Genomic DNA, 19,943 nt, shown 5'->3' with positions numbered 1-19,943 from the left:
CGTTCTCCGACTACCATTTATCCAGATCGCTTCAAAACAGTATAGATAGTAAAAATTTTCCATGGAAAACTGCAAAAATCACCTGAATTAGTTCTCTAGCCAGAAACCTCAGAACTATCAGTATGGAATTATGTAGCTACTGGAGAGATGCAGGAAGGCCATCGAACAGAACGGCTATTATATTGATTAAATATAATCAATATACTTTTAGTAAATCAAATTTTTCTGCAAATTTTTGTCAGAAAACGGGACGAACGGGACAAGCTTATAAAATGCTTTTAATCTGTGTTTGAAAAAGAAGCTGTATGCCTTACAATTGCCGTGTCGAGACTATGAAAGTTCTTCTGTTCAAGAGTGTAGAAATCAATATGGTGTTTTTAGTTATATTCGACATTCAACATTAGTGATATTGTGTTATTTTGGCCTATCTTGCTAAAATTACAAAATTACTTTAAAAGTGATGTATAAAGAATTCAATGGAATGGTATTATTTAGGTATACGATGTATATATATATATTACGACGTATATATATATATATATTAAAATTTTAGCACCGTGTTAAAATTTTATAATTTTATTTGAATGTTCATTAAAATCCTTCAAAGTGTTCATATTGTTTAACAACAGGGATAACACGACATAAGTGAAACAGTAAATGCAAGTCAATTCAGTCTCTCAGTGACATCATCATTGTGATATAAGACATGCATGTTTTAAAGGCCTGAAAATAATATTCATAAATAATTATAAATATTACATAATATAGTAACAAAAGCTTTTTGTTTTATATTTCAAAAGCATTATGTAAAAGAATTTTAGTTTTAATTTAATAAAATGCGAAAGGAGACACTATGATAAAATTCTTTAACATGTTGCTTATAATATAAAATGAAAAGATTTATTTGGATCTTTCCTGTACTAGTTTGAATAATAATGCTGAATAATAGACTGTCACTTACTATTCCGAAATTTTCTATATTCATGTCGTACAATCCACCCGCAGTCAACGAACAGAGTTTCTTGCACCTTATTTGCATTACGTACAGTAATTTTTGAATTTTCACCGGTATGGCGTACCATGCAGAGTTGTATCTGTCTTGATATGTGTAATGAACTTTATTCGAGTCTTTAATTGGTATCTCTGTTTTATATAAATGAATTAATTACATACGTACATATTGGCTGCTAAACTATGACAATTATCTAGTAGCACCTGGCCAGGCAAACTGAGTAAGAATAAGTGAAATTGGCTTGCACCACAAAATAAAGCACTTCGCATTGCTTCTTCTGGTTTATTTATATTTATCACTGTCTGAAGAATAAAATAAGACAAAGCAGTTACGCAGAATTATTTTTAATGTTTATTTCTTATTATTTGCAAGATTTCTTTTACTTGAACAGCTGTAGCACTCATACCCAACATGTTCAATCCAACTTGAATCAAGTAACTACCTTGGCTGCATTCGTTCAGTAAATTGTAATATCTTCAAATATAACGTCAGTTATTAAATATTCTATAAATATTTTATTTTCTTTTTTTTCTAAAACTCTGTCTTTAATTGAAAAAAATCATACCGTATAGCTTCTTTGTGCATAAGTATGCAAGCTCTGAATTTCTTATATCTCTCATTCTCCACAAGGATTCCATAACTAGAGTAATTTGGATTCGCGGTTACTTTTTGGACTTGATATCTATATTCATGGTAGGAATTGATGAGTTTAAATTTATCATAAATTCAATGATTTATTGGTGCATATTAAAGTGACTAATAGTAATCTATATTTCGCAGAACTTTATCATATTTACCCACAGACCGCAAATAATCCACTGTTATGGTGAATTATTAATATGTATAACCAGTCTGCGCCAACTGCGGTGAATACAACAACTATTGCTCCCCACAATAAATGTAAATACACGCAAAAGTAATAGTCATCGTTGTTAAAAAATATATAATTAACTCTAAGTAGTTGTTGCCGTGCTCGAGTTTCATTTAATGGATGGATGATATCCAAAATGGGAGAAATTAGTGGGATCAATAAAAATAGTATGAAAAAGCTTACTAAAGTATCTGGAGAGAACACGATTGATTATTTATGTGTAAATAATTTTACGTATGCTGTTTACTTTTAGAAGTATTAAAAATATTTGAAATAACATTGAGATTTTGAGCATATTTATTTACTTTGATAAAATTGTGCCAATCTGTTGCCTTGTATGACGGTTTCTTCTAAAACATGCAATTCGCCTTTTAATTTCAGTTCTTTCCATTGTTTTGCTATCATTTGGTATAATTTATTAAACTTCAAAATAATAAGATTTTTCTAAGTTTGTACAGCTGTGAATTTCTTATAAAATATAAAAGAAATTTTACTCACATTTCGCCTGTTGAAATTTATATTCAATATTTTAACAATGGTGATTGCAGTTGCAATAGAATGTGGTAAACACTCAAACACTCCATCGATGTCTTTGTTACACAACGACACATATATTTCTATTGTCTAAAAAAATTGCAAATCACAATTGTTTACTAACATTATCTTACTACTGATTTTATTACGTAATATTTATCCAGTCCAATTTTTCCATATTATCTATACTAGATTTCTAAAAATTCATTGATATATATTTTCTTTACCGCTGGAAAAAAGATGCTCGCAATACTAGTTACCACTATAATTACAATGATATTTCTAGTGCTAGTTTTGTGATGTGGATCTTGTCCCAATATTTGCATGTACTTCGCAATCATCTTATAATAAGGCACATGAAATATTTCCAAAGTTTTGGTTTCCTGAAACACTACGTACTTCGAGATTAGTTCGCGAATCAAATTCCACTAAGTATCATAAAAGTAGACAGTAATATCAAGTAGACCGCGAATTTTTATATTTATTTTCGAGAAATGAATTGAAAAACACGTGTAGAATGCACATAAAATGCAAAAATAAATTTCTTTCTAAATTCGTCTTTTTTTTAGTTATGTTTGAAAAAATAAAAATTTGCATAGACATCCGCAGTTACATTATAAGTATGCAGAGCGTTCAATTTTGATATCTCCTTCTCTTACTATTCATATCTTCAAGTTTTCAAGACGCCAAAAATTTAGTTAATACATCCGTTAGTTTCTGAGAGAAGCCGTGTAACTTGTAAAATTGTATCCAGAACTTTTTTTTATGAATGCAAAACTCAACATAACGCTTGTAGTTATATTCGACGTTTGATATTATCAGAAATATATTATTTTAGTCACATATACTGTCAGTCAATTTGTTGACATTTAAGTACTATAGAATAAATTTGTGTGATGTCATTGTCCATAAGAAAATGATGGAAGCAATAGTTTACGGGATATGGAAGTTCTGTCCTTACAAGGGAACATACCAAAGTCAGAATTCATTTATCGATTTTAAAATTTGGTAAATGAATCTAGTTTTCAAAAAAATATTCGACCCGTATTTTTTTTTTATCGGCAATAGTTGATGTTGAAAGAGTGAAAACTCAAAGTGCGAAACATATTTTGTTAAATATCTTGGAAATTATTGAAGACATCGTTTTGTATACATTGATGAAATTAGTGTTTTTTAACGACAAATTTAATGGTGTATACCGTTTTGCAAAAACAGTGTATTAAGAAACGTATTTTTGATAAGTTTTTCCAAGTAAATATTAACAAATTTTCTTGAATATTTGTTTATGAATACTATATATTCAAACACGCAATACAGATAAAATAAAATCTTGATTTTTTTATTATAAAAAAATTCATTTTCAAATCTTTCTCGCTGAACGTGCAAAGCAGGCCGTCCAATCTGGAATTGTTCTCTGTTCGTAAATATGTTTTAAAATGTTAAATATTAATATATTTTAGACCTGATAAAGGCTGATTTTATTGTTCAGTATTTACTGCTTTTTTTAAGTAGATACGTTCAAGACATGTTCAATCAATGTAATCTTCGCAGTAGTGGTACTCCTCGAAGTAGTATAAGCACAAATGTTTTTTACATCACGAACATTTCGAGACAACTTCATCACAGTCAAAACAATATGTAATTTTTAATTGCAAATCCGTGAAGCAAAACTTCACTGGATTTTCGAATACTTGTGGCTTAATACCTATGTAACCACATTTAAACCACGCGTATTTAAACATTTCTTTATATTTCGGGGAGGATAATTCATTGTGGATTAGTGTTTTTAATTTTATGATATTATTTCGGATATGTAAGTTGAGATTAATATTTTAATTGATTGTTAAATCCAAAATTTTCCTCGCAAAATTTACCTTATAGCCGATTGATTTTATTTTGCTGAAATTATAAAATTACTTTAAAATTAATATATCATTCCTGGGGAGAATGATATTATTTAAGTATAGTAAGGATGTGTACTATAATATATTAAAATATAAGTACGGCATTGATATATGATTTTATAACTTTATTTGCATGTCAAATTCGTGCAAGATGTTCAATATTTCATGTTGTCTGTTTGTCATCCTAGTTATATTTTTGATAAAATAGGGGAACTTTGGATGACATTACATTGGTGAAATTAGTAAATTTAGTCTCTCAGCGACATCATCATTGTGATATACGATATGCATGTTTTGAAAGTCTGGAAATGATAATATTGATAAATAGTAAATATATTTTATTTTGTATTTCAAAAGCTATTTAAAACAATTTTAATTTCAATACAATTTAATATAGAAATAGAAAATGTAAAAGAAGACAGCAAGAGAAATAAAATTCTTTACGATATAAAATTTGTCGCGTATAAAATGAAACATTTGTCTGCATTTTTGATATATCATTGTTTTTACGTTAATAATATTAGAATGATACTTACTATCCCGAAATTTTCTATATTCATTTCATAGAGTCCACCTGCTGACAACGAACAGACCTTTTTGCACCTTATTTGCATTACGTATAGTAATTTTTGAATCTTCACTGGTGTGTTGTACCATGCAGAGGCGTATCTGTTTTAATACGAGTAACGAATTTTATTTGAGGCGATGATTAATGTCCTTATTTTATACAGATCACATACATATCATCTGTTAAATTAAAACAATTGTCCAGTAACACCTGGCCAGGTAAACTTAATAAAAATAAATGAAATTGATTAGCTCCACAAAATACAGCACTTCGCATTGCTTCTTCCGGTTTATTAAAGTTTAATGCCGTCTGAAAAATAGAATAAAGCTATTAATCAGCTAGAGTTATTTTTAATTTTGTATGTATGTTGATATTTGCGAGGTTCTGTTTACTTTAACAGCCGTCGTGCTTATGCTCAACATACTCAATCCGATTTGAAACATATAACTCCGTTGACTGGATTCGTTCAGTATATTGAAAAATCTTTTAACATAACGAAAACGTAAATTAGTCAAATTCAGTAATTATTTTCTTTTTGTTAAGTGAATTCTATCGTTTATCACGTAAATACATAGAATATCGTAAATACATACATACCTTATAGCTTCCTTGTGGATACGTATGCAATTTCGAAAGTTTTCATACATGTTATTCTCCAAAACACGTTCATCAGTAAAATAATTTAGATTCGTGGTTGCTTTCTGGACTTGATGCCTATATTTATGATTAATTAATTAATTAATTGATTAATCATAAATATACTAGGCACTCTAAATATAGGCTAATCATTAATTAAATTAATGAAATAATAATGGAATAATATTGTATATTGAAGAGTGATTAACAATATTATACACATACATAATCTATGAATATTACGATATTTACCCACACACTGCAAATAATCCACTGCTATGATGTATTATTAGCATATATATCCAGTCTGCACCAACTACAGTGACTAAAACAATGATTGCACCCCACGATAAGTGCAAATACACGTAAAAAAAATAATCATCGTTGTTAAAAAATATGTAATTAACTCTAAGTAGTTGTTGTCGTGTTCGAGTTTCATTTAATGGATGGATGATATCCAGAACGGGAGAAATTAGAGGGATCAGCAAGAACAGTGAGAAAAAAATTAATAAGGTATCTAGAGAAATTAAAATTGATTATTAGTGTGTAACATTATTATTTACTTTCAGAAATATTAAAAAGTATTAAAAATATTTACTCACGTTGATAAAATTGTGCTATTTTGTTGCCTTGCATGACAATCTCTTCTAGAACGTGCAATTCGCCGTTTAATTTCAACTGCACCCATTGTTTCGCCACCATTTGGTATAATTTGTTAAACTACAAAATAATAAGTTCCTTCTAAATCTGTGCAGCCGAGAATTTCTTGTTGTAAAACAATGTCGCTCACATTTTGCCTGTTGAAATGCATATTCAATATTTTAACGCAGGTGATTGAAGTTGCGATGATCTGTGGTAGACACTCAAGCACTCCATCAATGTCCTTGTTACGCAACGACGCATATATTTCTATTGTCTAAAAAATTTGCAAGTTATAATTGTTCACTAACATTAGCTTACTATTGATTTTATGACGTAATATTTATCCAATTCAATTTCTTCATTTTATCTATGCTAGATTTCTAAAAACTCATTGATATATATTGTTTTTACCGTTGGAAAAAAGATGCTTGCAACACTAGCTACCATTATAATTACAATGATATTTCTAGTGCTAGTTTTGTGATGTGGATCTTGTCCCAATATTTGCATGTACCTCGCAACCGTCTTATAGTAAGGTACATGAAATATTTCAAAATTTTTCTGAAACGCTAAGTATTTCGCGATCAGGTTCCATAAAAATAAACAATACCACAGAAGCACAAACAATAAAATATTATAGTAATATTACTAGTAGACTGCGGATTTGTATGTTCATTTTCAAGATATTAATAAATAAAAAAGGTAGAATGTGTATAATGTACAAAAATATAGAAAATAGTATAATAATAAAGTAATATAATAGTATAATATAAAAGTATTATAATAATAGTATAATATTATAAATATGGACTGTATAAAATAGGTAAAATTTTTTTCCATCTTTTCTTTTTCTTCCAAAGTTATGTTTATAAAGATATAAATTTGCGTAGATATCCACACTCAAATCATCAGTGTATAGAAAATTAAAATTTTTCAATTTTGATATCTCTTTCTCTTACTATTCATATCCTCAGATTTTCAGAACGCCAAGAATTTTAACTAGCGCATTCGTTTTAGAGAACACAAATAAGCTGTGTGTCTTGAAATTGTTATACCCAGACTGTGACAATATTTTTAGATAGGAACATTTTTAGCAGAAATCGCAGGAATTTGTAGTTATATTCTACATTTGATATTATTGGACATGTGTTATTTTGATCATTATGGTATGTTACTTTGATGATTTATCGACAATTAAATGATTCTTCGTTCATAAGAAAATAATGGTGTAGGTATATGGAACGTTTGTTAGCTTGAAATATTCATAATGTGTGTGTAATTCAGTATTGATTGTAACAGACAATCGTGACTTTTGTAAGACATTGACATTTATTTAGGTTGTATGCCAGCATTAGTATTAATCGAGGATTCAATCGAGAAACATTGTTTGCATTTTTCAAAGAATTTTTTGCTATTTTTCCGTACTGTCGGTTGATTTTACCTTTCTAAAAATTAATTTTAAAATGATATACAAAAAATTCAATCAAAGAATTTATTAAAACTCAATTTATTAAAAAAAAATTAGTATTACTTAGGTAGGGTGTATATATTAAAATATTAACACTGCTTAAAAACTGTGTAGTTTTATATTTTTATTTGCACGTTCGTTAAACTCGTTCAGAATACTCATTATTATATATTGACTATTTATCATACTATGTATTCTTGACAAGTTGGATATGAAATATGTGATGATCGTGACAATATATGTTTTCGACAACTAATGCGAATTCAATCTTTCAGTGACATCAACATTGTGATATAGGACATGCATGTTTTGAAAGTCTGAAAAGGAAAATAACTGATAATATGATATACGTAAATATATAGTGGCAAAAGTTTTCCATTTTATATTTTCAAAGCGATATTTAAAGAAATTTTAACTGAAATTTAATGCATGGATAAAGGAGGCAGACCAGAATAGTAGAACGTATTATATAAATTTCTTTAAAATATCGTTTGTCGAGCATAAAACAAAATATTTATTTGATGCTTTTGCATATTTGTTCAGTAGCGTTAGGCTAATACTTACTATACCGAAATTTTCTACGTTCATTTCGTATAGTCCACCTGCCGTTAATGAGCAGAGTTTTTTGCATCTTATTTGCATTACATATAATAATTTTTGAATTTGCACGGGTGTTCTGTACCACGTAGAACTATATCTGCTTCCATATGAGTGATAAATTTTAATAGAGTCTATGATTGATATTTGTATTTTATATGGATATGTATTTTATACGAAACACATACATATTATTTGCTAAATCAGAACAGTGATCTAAAAGCACCTGGCTAGGTAAGCTGAGTAGAAATAAGTGAAATTGATTAGCTCCGCAAAATAAAGCACTTCGCATTGCTTCTTCAGGTCTGTCTAAATTTACAACTGTCTGAAAATTAAATTAATACCATTAATTAGCTAGAATTATTTTTAATTTACTTCTGTTCTCATTTATAAGACTGCTTTTACTTGTACTGCTGTCGCGCTTATACCCAACATATTCAGTCCAACTTGAATCAAGTAACTGCCCTGACTGCACTCGTTCAGTATATTGCAAAATCTTTAAATAATTAATCATTTAAGAAAACGTGTTCATTTATTTTAATCATTTGTAATTATTTAATCGTCACATACCGTATAGCTTCATTGTGCATCATCACGCAATTTCGAAACGTTTCATATGTATAATTCTGCGAAATATTTTCCCCAGTAAAGTAACTCGGATTCATTGTTACTTTCTGAACTTGGTGTCTATATTTTATGACGAAATGAGAATCTTCATATTCATGAGAAAAGTAACAATCGTAATATTTATTAGTGAATATGATAATGGACATTTACCCACACACCGCAAACAGTCCACTGTTGTGATGAATTATTAACATGTATAACCAATCTGCACCGATTACAGTGAACACAACAATAATTGCACCCCAAAATAATTGTAAATATACGTAAAAAAAATAATCATCGTCGTTAAAAAATATGTAGTTAACCCGAAGTAACTGTTGCCGTGGTCGAGTTTGATTTAGGGGATGAACGATGTCCAGAATTGGGGAAATTAGCGGTACCATTAAAAATAATGCCGTGAAGGACACTATGATGTCTGAAAAGTATACATGGATACAATCAAATATGTACTTCTCTGTAAAATACAGAGAATACTTTACTATTAAATGTGACTTTTTTTTTTACAGTAAAACATATTTGATTTAATTAGCAATAAGTTTAATAGGGATATAATTTGTAATATTTAATAAAAATCTACACTTTAACATTTTACATATATATGTATATCTTAGTTTACATTCATTACTATGATAATTTTTAAAAATAATAGTTGAATTAAAAGCATTACTTACTTTTGTACAATTGCGCTATTTTGTTGCCGTTCATAACGGTTTCGTCCAGAATATCTAACTCATTGTTTAATTTCAGTTGTTGCCAATCTTTCGCCACACGTTGAAACAATTTGAGAAACTATAAAATAATATGCGTATTTATAAACTTTTCTTTTAAATCGTTTCGTTGTATTACAAGATTTACGTACATTTTCTCTATTAAAATGCATATTCAACACCTTAACGAAACTGATCGATGATGCAATAAAATGTGGCAGGCACTCAATCACCGCGTCCATATCCTTGTTATATAATGATGTAAATAACTCTAACGTCTAATAATTTTAGATCCAAATAATTTAATATCATTATTTGATTTTTTTTTTTATTTATTTGATTCGCTTATTTGCTTACTCTATTCATCCAATTCTTCGTTTCATCTACATTTTCATTATAAAATAATTGGTATATATTTTTCTTACCGTTGGAATAAGAATGCTCACAATACTAATCACGACTATAGTTAGAATAGTATTTCTGAACTTCTTCTTTTGACGTGGGTCTTGTCCCAAAAGTTGCAAATATCTCTCGAGTATTTTATAATAAGGAATATCAAATATATCGAAAAGATGACTTTCAGTTTCCTGAAATACTGAATGAGCTAAGCTTGTATTGGTTAGCATTAACCCGGGATTACCCACGTGGGGGTCTAGTCGCCGGGATGTACCTGCGCTAATCCCGGATTAAATATCATTTTCAGTATCAATAAGAATATAATTAACGTAATTTTAATTCCATTAACCATGCTGCGGCCTGCCAATTTTTTTGTCTCGACTTTAATTTGAATTCGGAGAAAAAGTCTTTTGCAATGTTTTAAAATAATATTTAACATAAAACTGATATCAGAAATCATGCATATCAATAACTACGGTGGCTCATGAAAGTATTTGGACATTCGCTATAAATAATATTTATCATATATAGAATTTCATATTTTATGTAAAATATTATATATAAAATAATTATCATATATAATTTAATAATTGACTAATTAATATTATCATATATAATTTATTAAATATCATATATAAAATATTTGAAATTTCACTAATATATGTATTGACGAAAATACTTTCAGAGTCACTGTATTCTTTTATATTTCCTTCAAAAATAAAATATTAAAGATATACAATAAAAAAAAGGAAATATAATTTAATAGAAAATGATCCAAGAAATACTATTTTTTCTTACTATCCATATTCTTTATTTTTCAGAACAGCGACCAATATGAAGACGATTGAATATAATACAGTTGCCACATCGAAAGTATAGAACTTGTTTGTAGAGCTATGGAAATCAATCTGATGAACGCAGTTACACTCTATACTTCACATCGCTGGAAATATATATGTAATTGCAGTGACAACAATAAGTATTGTTGCAAATCATCTGGTTACCAGACAGGTATGTATCGTTGAATAATTTTAATATGCATTGTATGATAAGATAATGACAATATGACGATTGCTGTGAATATCTGCCAACAACCAATCTGTTGCCAAGTATGTTGAAAATTAAAGTTCTACTATTATTCTGAAATATTGATTATGGTTCTTACAACGTATCATTGGCTACACTCTTCAGTGATGGACAGATTATCGTTTGATTCTACAAAGAAGTAACTGATTTTACTTTCTGAATCACAATGTAGTCAAATGAAAATTCTTCTTCAAATAAGAAATCAAGATAATAATGTTACTTGTGAGATGTGAATATTTTTGATAATATGTTTTATCTAGCTACGCTTAAACAATAGATCAGTTAAACAAACAGCCCAAAACATAAACTTTTTTTGTGATAATGTATAAGAAATTCAGAGGAATGGGGTTTATTCATTATGTTGGTAAGATTTACGCGACAAACGATTAACCTTGCATGAAAAATGTTATTTTATAAGTTTATTTAAATATTTGGTAAAATCACGTATTGTAATTTCAAACCAATGGATGGATCAATTTTCGTTTCATTCGTTTCATTCGTTAATATCAGTAAATGTAAATTTCGCTTTAGTACAATGAAAAAGAAGAATCTACGAATTTGTAAGACTTATATCATTCTTTACTTATTAAAATATTGATATTATAACATAACATTTACGCAGTTAATATTAACATTGTATGAAAGATACACTACTTTTATTTATGATTTAAATTATACAGAGTTGATGATACATGTCAGTATCATATTGTAATGTTCTATTATCTGCATTTTTAATTAATCCGAATTTGAAATGCAATAAATATGCTAACATATTTCCCACAACTAAATTATTAGTGACATTATCATTATAAAGTGCAACATGCACGTTTTAAATGTCTTAAATTGAAAATTATTGAATATAGTAAATAATAAATCAATGGACTTATAACTTCATAATAATCTCATAGTATACATACTATTCATTTCATTTATTCATACTATTCTTTCACAAGTTTTCATATTCATTTCGTACAATCCTGCTGTTAACGCGGATTTTTACACTTTATTTGCATCATGTAAAGCATTTTCTGAACTTTCGCTGGCACGTTATACCACGTAGAGTTGTATCTGTCTCAATGAAGTAAAATATTATGTTCGAAATAAAACAACATTATATTCGAGAATATGGTTCAAAGTTAAAGGCCATATGGAAAAGATATGATGAATCTATTTTTTTGGCTTTTTGACTTTTTGATAGTTAAAAAGAAATAGAATAAAAATCGATTTATCGATATAATAATAATATATCGATTATTTAATATATATATATATTAAATAATTGTTGTAATTTTTCACATTAGTTTGGAATTAGTTTGAAATTGTTAATATAATTTCAAAATCTATTAATGCACATAATGTTTACATATACAAATTTCTTTTTATATAAAGTGTTCAAGTAGTCGTATCTTCATGAGCTATTGTATCATAAATGTTTTAATCCGAATGTAAATTGAGTCTCTTCATCTTTCTGTCCATGTTTTCCAAGGTATTGCTGTTGTTAATGAAACCAATATGGGTGCAATTTTGTAACTACATAAATTTATTATATGTAGAACGTACAGATGCTTTTCCTAGAACCGAGGAAGTGCATCTGGTGGATGTAATTATACTCGATCTTCAATATTAAAGTTTATAATTGCAATCATTAAATATGTAACTCTGGGTCGTTGGTTTAAGAAAGATGGGTAATTTTGAAATATAATATTAAATAACAAGGGTATAACAGATAACAACTCTTTCCAATTGAAATATGTCAATTTTGTTGGAAAAGCAAGACGTACGATTATTTTAAAATATTAATTCAGTCGCTTCCAATATGGCGTTCATCGAACATACGTCGGCAGACAGAAGATTCAGTTATTATGTCTACGTTTGGAGTTTTTACCAATATTACGATTGCGTATCGTACCTTGCTTGATTAACATGTGGATATTATTAAATACATAGGTATATGCATGTACTCTGTGACAGTATGTCAAAAAATTTAGTAGAATAATTTTTGGTGAAGTTCAAGTTGTTAATTGCGGATAAAGTATGTCGAATAAATGTCGTGATTCATAACTTTATTTGCATTTCTGACAAACGAACAGATTCAACATTAACGGTATAAATATACAGTGCACTATATTCATATTTAGTTAATCAAAATATAAAACGCAGCAATAAACTTATCCTTTGAATGACATTATCATCGTGAAGTATGACATGCAGGTTTTGAAAGTCTGAAATTGAAAGTGACCGATTATAGAAAATATATAAATAGATTTATAACCTTGTAATAAGCTCATAATATACATACTATCCCGAAGTTTTCCATATTCATTTCGTATAATCCACCTGCTGTTAACGTACATGGATTTCTACACCTTATTTGCATGATGTAAAGCATTTTCTGAACTTTTAGTGGCATATTATACCATGTGGAGCTATATCTGTCTAAACGCAGTAAAATGTTATATTCGAGATTAATAAAATTATGTGTATTTGAAGGACATGCGAAAAAGATATGATGAGTCTGTTTTTGTTGAGTTTTTAACTTGTATATCACCTGGTGATTAAACAGAAATACAATCGAATTCAATTTATGAAATCTACACTTCATCAATTTTCCTTATTGTCTATTATATCTATTTCATTGAAATTCATTTTCAGATTCAATCAACAAGAATTCATTTAATCAGACCCTAATTTTCTTTCAATATATATAATAGTATATATTTGTAACAAATTAATTGGTTTTAAGTTTAAAATGAAAATGAATAAAAGATACGCAATGTTAAATAAGAAGTAAATAGTATAGAATTTTAGTTTTCGCTATGGTAATTTAACTTGATTAATATTTATATTAATTTCTTTTTAATTTTAATGTAAATTTTATTATAAATTTCTTTTTAATAATAGTGAAAAGATCAATAATAACATATATTTAATCCTAAAATCAGATGAGAAGACTCATCATTCTTTTCATCTCTGGTCTACACTTGTATAAATATAGTAAACACATACATTTGTTTCGCAAATTCATTGCAATGATCTAGAAGAACTTGGCCAGGTAAACTGAGCACGAACAAGTGAAACTGATTAGCTCCATGAAATAAAGCAGCTCTTAGAGCTTCTGCCGGTCTATCAAAATTCACGACTGTCTGAGAAATAGAAATATCAATTAGTGTTAATACTATTATATTGATTGTTAAATAATGTAACTTTTTTCAGCTGTAAATGAAAAAATTAATTACTTCAATCAAAATTAACACATTATAATTAAATTTTGTTTAAAGAAATAGCAATAATATAGTTATTTCTATAATTAATTTGTCATAATAAATTGAAAATTCGGCAAAATTTGAAATACGATTATTATAAATCTATATAATAAATGTAACTAAATTCTATTGTACGTATATCAGGTAAATCATTACTGATATATTTTCAACATCAACATGTTTCTGCTAAATTTTCTATTCCTCAGTTGTCATATTTTTATTGTAACGAATTCCATTATTCTATATTCAATTCTCAAAAAATAACATTACTCATAACATGACCTAATACATATGTATATTTACTAGATTATATTTACTTGGACAGCTGTCACGCTCATCCCCATCATATTTATGCCAACTTGTATCAAATAAGATTTCTGATTGCTCTCATTTAGAAGATTGTAAAACCTCAAAATATAAAGAAGAAACAAATTAATCAGGTTCAATAGTCAATTGATAAATTTACTATGCTTCTTGTTATTTGATTAATACAAACTCGATAGCTTCATTGTGCATGATTACGCAGTCTCGAAATTGCTCAACTTTGTATTTATACGAAGCAATTTCGTCGTCGGAATCGGACTGTCTCGTTGCTTTCTGCACTTTATACCTATACTTGTAACAAAAATTAGGAAACCGATCATAAAATTTTGCAATGCATATAAGAACGATTAGTAATACGAATATCTGTAATACGATTATCAAAGGATCGTGATAATATACCCGCACACCGCAAATAATCCGCTGCTGTGATGAATTATGAGAATATACAACCAATCAGCAGCAATCACGGTCATTACAACTATTACTGCTCCCCAAGCTAATTGTATATATACATAGAAGAAGTAATCATTTTGGTCAAAAATCATGTAATTAACTCTAAGTAATTGCTGTCGCGATCGGGTTTCATTTAGTGGATGAATAATGTCCATTATGGGAGAAATCAATGGAACCACCAAGAATAATATCATAAAGGACATTAAAGTACCTAAAAAGTATATAGTTGATCATTGTTATTATTTTCATTTAAGATAATCAAAAATAAGCAAGTATTCGGATACTGTTGACTAATCTTACTTCGATATAATTGGCCCATTTTGTTGCCTTGCATGAGAACTTTTTCCAAAATGTGTAATTCGTTATTTAACTTCAACTGCCCCCATTCTTTTTCTATGAAATTAAACAGCTTGTTGAACTGTAAAATAATGCGTTCATATGACATTTCCTATTTGAAATCTTTTTTCTATGTACAATAAGAAATTGACGTACGTTCTTTCTGTAGATATATATATTCAATAATTTGCAGATACTGGCCGCACAAGCAGCTAAATGCGGCACACATTCAAGAGCGGCGTCGATATTTCTTGCACATAATGAGGCATAAAATTCTAATATCTAACGAATCGTATCCCGATTGTTCAAAAATATTTATTTCTGATTACTTACGTTACTACATACAATTCGCTCAATTCAATTTCTTCACTCTCTCTATAATAATTTTCTAGAAAACATTCAATTATCTTTTCCTTACCGTTGGAACAAAAATGCTTGCAATACTAATCAATGCTACAACTATACTAAAATCTCCGAATCTTTCTTTTCCTTGTGGGTTTAGTCCCACTAATTGTAAGTACTTTTTGAGTATTTTGTAGTACGAGATTTCGAATACACGATGATACTGTTTTCCGTATCTCTGAAATGCTATGTAATCTAAGCTCAGATTAATTTCATGAAAATGTTTTGTGATACATATGCTATATACAGTAGCTGATGAAAGTATTTGGAGACATGTAAAAACAACTAATGTGATTAATATTGATTAATACGAATCCCGATTATCATAATAATATCCATATAGTACATTTTCAACGTCATTTCTGACGCTTATGTTCTTATATATTCCACACAATTGAATGTATGTTTATATACACGAAAAATTATTATATTAAACGTCTAAATATTTATACCTTCATAATCTACTGTAGATGCTTTAATCAGAATAGATGCAAATTGTGTCTCTTACTGTCCATGCTTTTCAAAATACTGCTGTTGTTAATGAAACCAATATGGGTGCAATTTTGTAACTACATAAATTTATCGTATGTAGAGCGTACAGATGTTTCTTCCAGAACCAAGGATCTGATGATTGTAGTTATACTCGACCCTCGATATTGCTTAAAGTTTGAAATTGCAGTTATTAAATATGTGACTGTGTTTACCGGACCGGGTACCAGTTTTAAGGTATAATATTAAATAACAGGAGTAAAACAGATAACAACCCTTTCCAGCAATTGAAATATGAAGCCTGTCAATTTTGTCGGAAAAGCAAGACCTACCATTAGTTTAAAATATTCAGCCGCTTCCAGTATGGCGTTCATCGAACATACGTCGGCAGACAGAAGATTCTCAAACTATAGTGCAGTTAAGTTTCCAAACAAGTTGTTACTTTCTCCGAATATTACGATTGCGTATCGTACCTTGCTTGATTAACATGTGGATATTATTAAATACATAGGTATATGCATGTACTCTGTGACAGTATGTCAAAAAATCTAGTAGAATAATTTTTGGTGAAGTTCAAGTTATTAATTGCGGATAAAGTATGTCGAATAAATGTCGTGATTCATAATTTTATTTTCATTTCTGACAAACGAACAGATTCAACATTAACGGTATAAATAGACAGTGCACTATATTCATATTTAGTTAATCAAAATATAAAATGCAGCAATAAACTTATCCTTTGAATGACATTATCATCGTGAAGTATGACATGCAGGTTTTGAAAGTCTGAAATTGAAAGTGACCGATTATAGAAAATACATAAATCGATTTATATATTTTTCATGAATTTGTGTTCTGATAATCGAGATTCTACTGTAATTATTAGGGGTGTGCGAGAACCCGAAAATATCAGGAACTCGGCTACCGTTTCTCTACGTAGCAAAGACTGAGAAAATGTGATATATAAAATAATTGTAATATTATTCTTAAAGTATCTTACTTATTTTTCCTGTATATTACGTAATTATTTATACTTAGGAGTGTACGAGAATCCGATGGTCGGGACGAGTCGGGTCGGGTCAGGTTCCTGAAAATTTCGAGATTCCCGAAGGAATCGGGTTTCCTGAAAATTTCGAGAACCCGGCTACCGTTTCTTGAACTATTCTACAATGCTGTATAGCAGCCTACAAAATATGTAAATACACAGTTCAATTTCTTCTTCCAGTGAAGTTATTGGAAACACGGATTCTAAGAATCGTGTAACCTGATGTAAACGAACGTGTGACTGCGTGCTTAGCACTTGGACATTATGTACGCTTGTTGAGCAGTATCGCTGAGAAACTTGGGGAGGTCAGACGTATATTTCAAAATCTGTGTGAATTTAATAAAGATTAAAAATCTTTAAAAACAATGTCGAGTGATAGTGAGAGTAAAGTTGTGGTAGCAGGAAGTAGTGCTTAAGATATCGTGTAAAGGAAGAAAGTAAAGAGAAGCTCGGAACATTTTCAAGAAGATGATACAAAGGCGGAATGCACACATTGTCATCATGAATTTAAAACTAAGTATGCAAATACTACTGGTTTATTGTGCCATTGAAGCATATGCATTCAAACATAATAATAAGTATATGTACTAGAAAAGAAACTGAATCTGGAGTCGTTTCTGGACTTTGTGTTTATATAAATAAAAAAATTTTAAAAGTGATCATAAATATCTCTCTCTCACGAAAATATATACATTATGTGTTAGTATGTTGTATTATATATATGAAAGTATATAGATATGTAATATGTGAAAATAAAATACCAATGACAATGAAAAATTGTGAATAATTTAAATTGCTACAATTTTGTGAAAGAAGATCATATAACAATTCTCATTTTAAAGGACTTCTATTTTAATAGTCATGAGTTTGTTTCTTTTGAAGATGACATTACATCATGTAACGGATGAGGAAAGTGAGGATACGTTCTTTCCAAAAATTGTAAAAATTCAAACGTGTTCAATTCTTGATGACCTATTAAGATTGTTAAAACAACAAAGTAAAAAAGCGAAATAAAATTATTGTTCAAGCAGTAATATCGAAGAAGAGATAAGGCATACGAATAATTATTTTATTTGTGTATATGTTTATTGATTGTACCATACATTGATTTACATATACAGCTTCTTAGCATGTATATCTAACTAATGATACTACATAAAGTAGGTACACATTGCCATATCCATATATAATAATTGATCATCAACAGGATGAATTCATTTTGTAAACGAATCAGTCTCTCAACGATAGAAGCACCGTAAAGTACGATACGCATGTTTTAAATGTCTTAAAATATTAAATTATTATTATTAATTATCATTCTATTACTCACACCATGACAAAGTAATTACATTCATCCTACACAGCTAAATACGTACTATTCCAAAATTCTCGATGTTCATTTCGTATATTCCTCCTGCTGTCAACTTACATGGTTTACTAGATCTCATGTGCATCGTGAGAAGTATTTTTTGAATCTTTACTGGCACTTTGTACCACGTCGAACAGTATCTAGTATACAATTGATAGAAATGTATATTATCGAAATGATAATTTTGTTGTGTAAAATATATTTGTTGACATACATATCATTAGTCAATTCGAAACTGTGATCTGTGATCACTTGTCCAGGTAGGGTAATAATAAGCAAATGGAATTGTTGACCCACGAGAAACAGACCAATTCTAATTGCTTCTTCAGGTCGATGCAGATTTACAACAGCCTAATTAAATCATATTAATATGCTGGGTATTCGATCGGTTAATATTTTTTTTTATAATTGCAAGGTAATTCTCACTTGTACGGCTGTTACGGTCATGCCGACCATAGTCAGTAAAATTTGAAAAAAGTAACTCCTACGGCTGCTAACATCTAGCATCTCGAATAATCTTAAAATACAACAAAAGAACAAATTAGCTAATTTTGTTCACTGCTTTTTTTATTATATTTTTTCTAATTATTACATTAATTATAAATTTGTTGTTACTAACTGGAGGGCATTCTTATGCATGTTCAAGCATTGCCTAAATCGTTCAGTGTAAGTTTCATTTATACCAACATCAGTAGATCTTGTGGCTGTTATAATATTCTGCCTATATTATTAACAAATATCGCAATAAACGAAACCAATTTCAAGCTAGGTAAATTGAATTCAAGATAGAAATAATTTTGGAAATATATATATTTTTTCATATATATTGTAGCAAATAAGAGACAGCGAATAAGGAATAAGGGAACTCTCGTGAAATCATTCTTTACATCATGTAACACTAACATAAGCTATTTCTTATTGTACTATTATATGTCTACTTACCCGCATACAGCAAATAATGCACAATCATGATGAACGAGTTGTATGTATAATGAATCAATAGTGACTGCAATCATGACTGTTGCGAATGTACACCAAACAATATAAAAATATATAAGATAAAAATACTCCTCTTCGTCTATAAAGAATTTCAATCTAAACATTTGTTGCCGGTGGCGAGTTTCATTGAGCGGTAAGATGATATCCATGAATATAGGATACAACGGAATAAATATAAATCCCGACATACATGATAACACAAAAACTGAAAATAA

The 19,943-nt window shown here is 28.9% G+C and overlaps 4 protein-coding genes across 4 annotated transcripts; all 4 read right to left on the bottom strand.

Annotated features, from left to right (window-relative positions):
* Nucleotides 1–625: 625 nt before the first annotated feature.
* LOC122529555 lies at nt 626–3,118 on the bottom strand. Its single transcript, XM_043655803.1, has 10 exons — nt 3,077–3,118; nt 2,645–2,808; nt 2,382–2,507; nt 2,189–2,306; nt 1,810–2,074; nt 1,578–1,694; nt 1,396–1,486; nt 1,178–1,314; nt 962–1,094; nt 626–723 (listed from the first exon to the last, which is right to left on the bottom strand). Exons 1-10 carry the CDS (start codon nt 3,081–3,083, stop codon nt 670–672), a joined length of 1,212 nt encoding a protein of 403 aa, XP_043511738.1. The 5' UTR covers nt 3,084–3,118; the 3' UTR covers nt 626–669.
* A 1,328-nt stretch (nt 3,119–4,446) lies between these two features.
* LOC122529557 lies at nt 4,447–6,714 on the bottom strand. Its single transcript, XM_043655809.1, has 9 exons — nt 6,579–6,714; nt 6,316–6,441; nt 6,128–6,245; nt 5,778–6,042; nt 5,487–5,603; nt 5,282–5,372; nt 5,062–5,198; nt 4,858–4,990; nt 4,447–4,623 (listed from the first exon to the last, which is right to left on the bottom strand). The coding sequence occupies exons 1-9, from the start codon at nt 6,675–6,677 to the stop codon at nt 4,570–4,572; spliced, it is 1,140 nt and encodes a 379-aa protein (XP_043511744.1). The 5' UTR covers nt 6,678–6,714; the 3' UTR covers nt 4,447–4,569.
* A 1,184-nt stretch (nt 6,715–7,898) lies between these two features.
* Nucleotides 7,899–11,753, bottom strand: LOC122529552. Its single transcript, XM_043655798.1, has 11 exons — nt 11,727–11,753; nt 11,424–11,439; nt 9,992–10,161; nt 9,719–9,844; nt 9,531–9,648; nt 9,010–9,313; nt 8,803–8,919; nt 8,638–8,728; nt 8,421–8,557; nt 8,200–8,332; nt 7,899–7,952 (listed from the first exon to the last, which is right to left on the bottom strand). Exons 1-11 carry the CDS (start codon nt 11,751–11,753, stop codon nt 7,899–7,901), a joined length of 1,293 nt encoding a protein of 430 aa, XP_043511733.1.
* Nucleotides 11,754–13,090: 1,337 nt separating this feature from the next.
* On the bottom strand, nt 13,091–19,937 carry LOC122529551. Its single transcript, XM_043655797.1, has 16 exons — nt 19,672–19,937; nt 19,349–19,450; nt 19,156–19,246; nt 18,944–19,080; nt 18,737–18,869; nt 18,604–18,644; nt 16,789–16,841; nt 15,843–16,078; nt 15,581–15,706; nt 15,348–15,506; nt 15,035–15,306; nt 14,808–14,921; nt 14,629–14,719; nt 14,055–14,191; nt 13,348–13,480; nt 13,091–13,270 (listed from the first exon to the last, which is right to left on the bottom strand). Exons 1-16 carry the CDS (start codon nt 19,914–19,916, stop codon nt 13,217–13,219), a joined length of 2,124 nt encoding a protein of 707 aa, XP_043511732.1. The 5' UTR covers nt 19,917–19,937; the 3' UTR covers nt 13,091–13,216.
* Between the last annotated feature and the right edge of the window lie 6 nt (nt 19,938–19,943).

Source organism: Frieseomelitta varia, unplaced genomic scaffold, assembly GCF_011392965.1.
Source record: "Frieseomelitta varia isolate USP_RPSP 00005682 unplaced genomic scaffold, Fvar_1.2 scaffold_293, whole genome shotgun sequence".
NCBI lineage: Eukaryota > Metazoa > Arthropoda > Insecta > Hymenoptera > Apidae > Frieseomelitta > Frieseomelitta varia.
Note: the sequence above shows the minus strand (reverse complement) of the source record. Positions and strands in the feature narration are given on the sequence as shown.

Bases quoted from the DNA above. Each gene is read 5' to 3' on its own strand.
- LOC122529555 (XM_043655803.1), bottom strand. The intron at 2,508-2,644 runs GTAAAGAAAATA...CAATTTTTTTAG, and splicing joins CGAGCATCTTTTTTCCAGCG to ACAATAGAAATATATGTGTC. The intron at 1,695-1,809 runs GTAAATATGATA...CCATGAATATAG, and splicing joins GGATTATTTGCGGTCTGTGG to ATATCAAGTCCAAAAAGTAA.
- LOC122529552 (XM_043655798.1), bottom strand. From the start codon at position 11,753: ATGATACTGACATGTATCATCAACTCT. The intron at 9,649-9,718 runs GTACGTAAATCT...ATTATTTTATAG, and splicing joins TGCATTTTAATAGAGAAAAT to TTTCTCAAATTGTTTCAACG. The intron at 8,729-8,802 runs GTATGTGACGAT...AATTATTTAAAG, and splicing joins ATGCACAATGAAGCTATACG to ATTTTGCAATATACTGAACG.
- LOC122529557 (XM_043655809.1), bottom strand. From the start codon at position 6,677: ATGCAAATATTGGGACAAGATCCACATCACAAAACTAGCACTAGAAAT. The intron at 6,246-6,315 runs GTGAGCGACATT...ATTATTTTGTAG, and splicing joins TGCATTTCAACAGGCAAAAT to TTTAACAAATTATACCAAAT. The intron at 4,624-4,857 runs GTAAGTATCATT...TATCATTTCCAG, and splicing joins ATATAGAAAATTTCGGGATA to ACTTTCAAAACATGCATATC.
- LOC122529551 (XM_043655797.1), bottom strand. From the start codon at position 19,916: ATGTCGGGATTTATATTTATTCCGTTGTATCCTATATTCATGGATATC. The intron at 19,247-19,348 runs GTTAGTAACAAC...TTGTATTTTAAG, and splicing joins ATGCATAAGAATGCCCTCCA to ATTATTCGAGATGCTAGATG. The intron at 15,707-15,842 runs GTAAGGAAAAGA...ACGATTCGTTAG, and splicing joins CAAGCATTTTTGTTCCAACG to ATATTAGAATTTTATGCCTC.